This window comes from Triticum dicoccoides, unplaced genomic scaffold, assembly GCF_002162155.2.
Source record: "Triticum dicoccoides isolate Atlit2015 ecotype Zavitan unplaced genomic scaffold, WEW_v2.0 scaffold73004, whole genome shotgun sequence".
NCBI classification, from domain to species: Eukaryota; Viridiplantae; Streptophyta; class Magnoliopsida; order Poales; family Poaceae; genus Triticum; species Triticum dicoccoides.
Window position 1 is genome coordinate 1 of NW_021295425.1, and position 1,711 is coordinate 1,711.

A 1,711-nucleotide genomic window follows, 5' to 3' on the forward strand; every position below is an offset into this window, starting at 1 on the left:
CAGAACTTGCCACTGCTCATGCATGTGAAAAGAACATAGCTGATAAAAACAAGTCTCTTAAGCACAAGGTAAGGAAGTCATTCTCGGAGAAGCAGAGATTGTTGTAACAACGCTTAGTGGGTGTGGAGGTGATATTTACGGAGTTTGCTCGGAAACTGCTTCAACTAAGAAATATGGAAATTTCTCTGAGCAAGCTTTGTTTGATGTTTTTGTTATCGATTTAAGCTGCACAGGTGGGGTCTCGGACTCTCAATACAAACTATCCTCTTTCAAATCAAGCTAGCTTTATATTTAATATTTGTTATATGCTAAACACTAAGCTTCTTTTGGTTTACTCATATTTAGGCTCTTGAGCATGCAACTTTGATTCCACTTTAGCTACTCAAGTCAAAAGGAGCTAAGTGCATAATGGTAACATGCTCTCTTTTAAAACATTTCTGATTAAATAATAGTTTTTAGCTACACCTTGAAGCAACATTACAGTGCTATCTCTCTCTTTTGAAGGTTGGTGATCCGAAGCAACTACCTGCTATCTCTTACTTAGTAATGTTACTTCTTAAAGTGCATGTCAAACCATGTTGTAATTCTTGGATTTTAGTTTTCGGTGTGCCATATCTTTTTTACATTTATGTCCTAAAAATGTTCTGATTCCAATGATGAGAAACCTTATGCAATTTTATGTGAAAACAATAGCAACCTCATTAACATGATTACAAGTAACAAGTTGCGCATACATAGTTCCCGTGTGTTGTTTGAGTATGCCATTCTTAATGGATTACTATTTGTATGTGAGAACTAAGAAGAGCTATCAACTGCAGGCCATATGCTAATTTCTCAATTATTTTGTATTGTCTGCAGTACCGAATGCATCCTTACATTAGCAGATTCCCATCGTTGCATTTCTATGAAAACAAACTGCTGGATGGTGCTCAGAAGGCTGAGAAATCAGATCCTTTCCATGATCACCGTTGTCTTGGTCCATACATGTTCTTTGATATTGCCGATGGTCATGAGCATGCTGGAACAAGTGCTGCTGCACAATCACTCTCTAATCAATTTGAAGCTGGTGCAGCACTTGAAATACTGTCATTTTTAAAGAACAAGTAAGAGTATTGTCTTTGCTTGCACAGTTTCACTTCCTACTGGAGGGGGTCTTATTTTGCAGGTAACTGAGGATACTTGCTTTGTGAATAGATATCCAACAGATTTCTCCTGTAGGAAGATAGGGATCATAACTTATGGCTATGTTGTGGAAGAGTTCTTGCGGGTAGCATCTTTCCATTGTCTGTAAATTGATGTATAAAGCGGGCATTCCATTCTTTATAAATTGATAGATAAAATGGATGCAGGTGTGAGCTTGAGAAAGAAGGAGACGGCAAGTGAAAGACTGAGAAGACCAGGGATTCTTCTTTGCCAGCCGTAAGGTGGAGGCGTTGCTTAGGGAACATGTGCGTACATCCTTGCTCCTTTTATTCTTCCAGTTTTAGGTACTTTCCAGCAGGCTTGTACGGAGTACCTATCTTGCTATGTACTGAATTATTTGCAACTATGTAGCAAACTGTATTAGGAGATCCAGATATATAATGCGTCTGTGTACAACAACAACAACAACAAAGCCTTTAGTCCCAAACAAGTTGGGGTAGGCTAGAGGTGAAACCCATAAGATCTCGCAACCAACTCATGGCTCTGGCACATGGATAGAAAGCTTCCA

At 38.8% G+C, this 1,711-nt stretch overlaps 1 protein-coding gene across 3 annotated transcripts; it reads left to right on the forward strand.

The window, feature by feature from the left end:
- Window positions 1-6: 6 nt before the first annotated feature.
- LOC119347675 (probable helicase MAGATAMA 3) lies at window positions 7-1,693 on the forward strand. 3 transcript variants are annotated; one of them, XR_005168493.1, is made up of 6 exons: window positions 7-233; window positions 346-411; window positions 859-1,103; window positions 1,195-1,267; window positions 1,350-1,448; window positions 1,555-1,693. XR_005168493.1 is itself a non-coding variant. In XM_037616254.1 (5 exons), exons 2-5 carry the CDS (start codon window positions 409-411, stop codon window positions 1,353-1,355), a joined length of 327 nt encoding a protein of 108 aa, XP_037472151.1. In that variant the 5' UTR covers window positions 7-233; window positions 346-408; the 3' UTR covers window positions 1,356-1,584. The 3 variants fall into 3 exon arrangements, 2 of the variants coding, with proteins under 2 accessions (XP_037472151.1, XP_037472150.1); XM_037616254.1 differs by having other exon boundaries at window positions 1,350-1,584; XM_037616253.1 differs by having other exon boundaries at window positions 7-411; window positions 1,351-1,584.
- The last annotated feature ends 18 nt before the right edge of the window (window positions 1,694-1,711 follow it).

Coding starts and splice junctions, on each gene's coding strand:
- LOC119347675 (XM_037616253.1), top strand. Junction 1,104..1,194: donor CTGTCATTTTTAAAGAACAA/GTAAGAGTATTG, acceptor CTTTGTGAATAG/ATATCCAACAGATTTCTCCT. Junction 1,268..1,350: donor TTGTGGAAGAGTTCTTGCGG/GTAGCATCTTTC, acceptor AATGGATGCAGG/TGTGAGCTTGAGAAAGAAGG.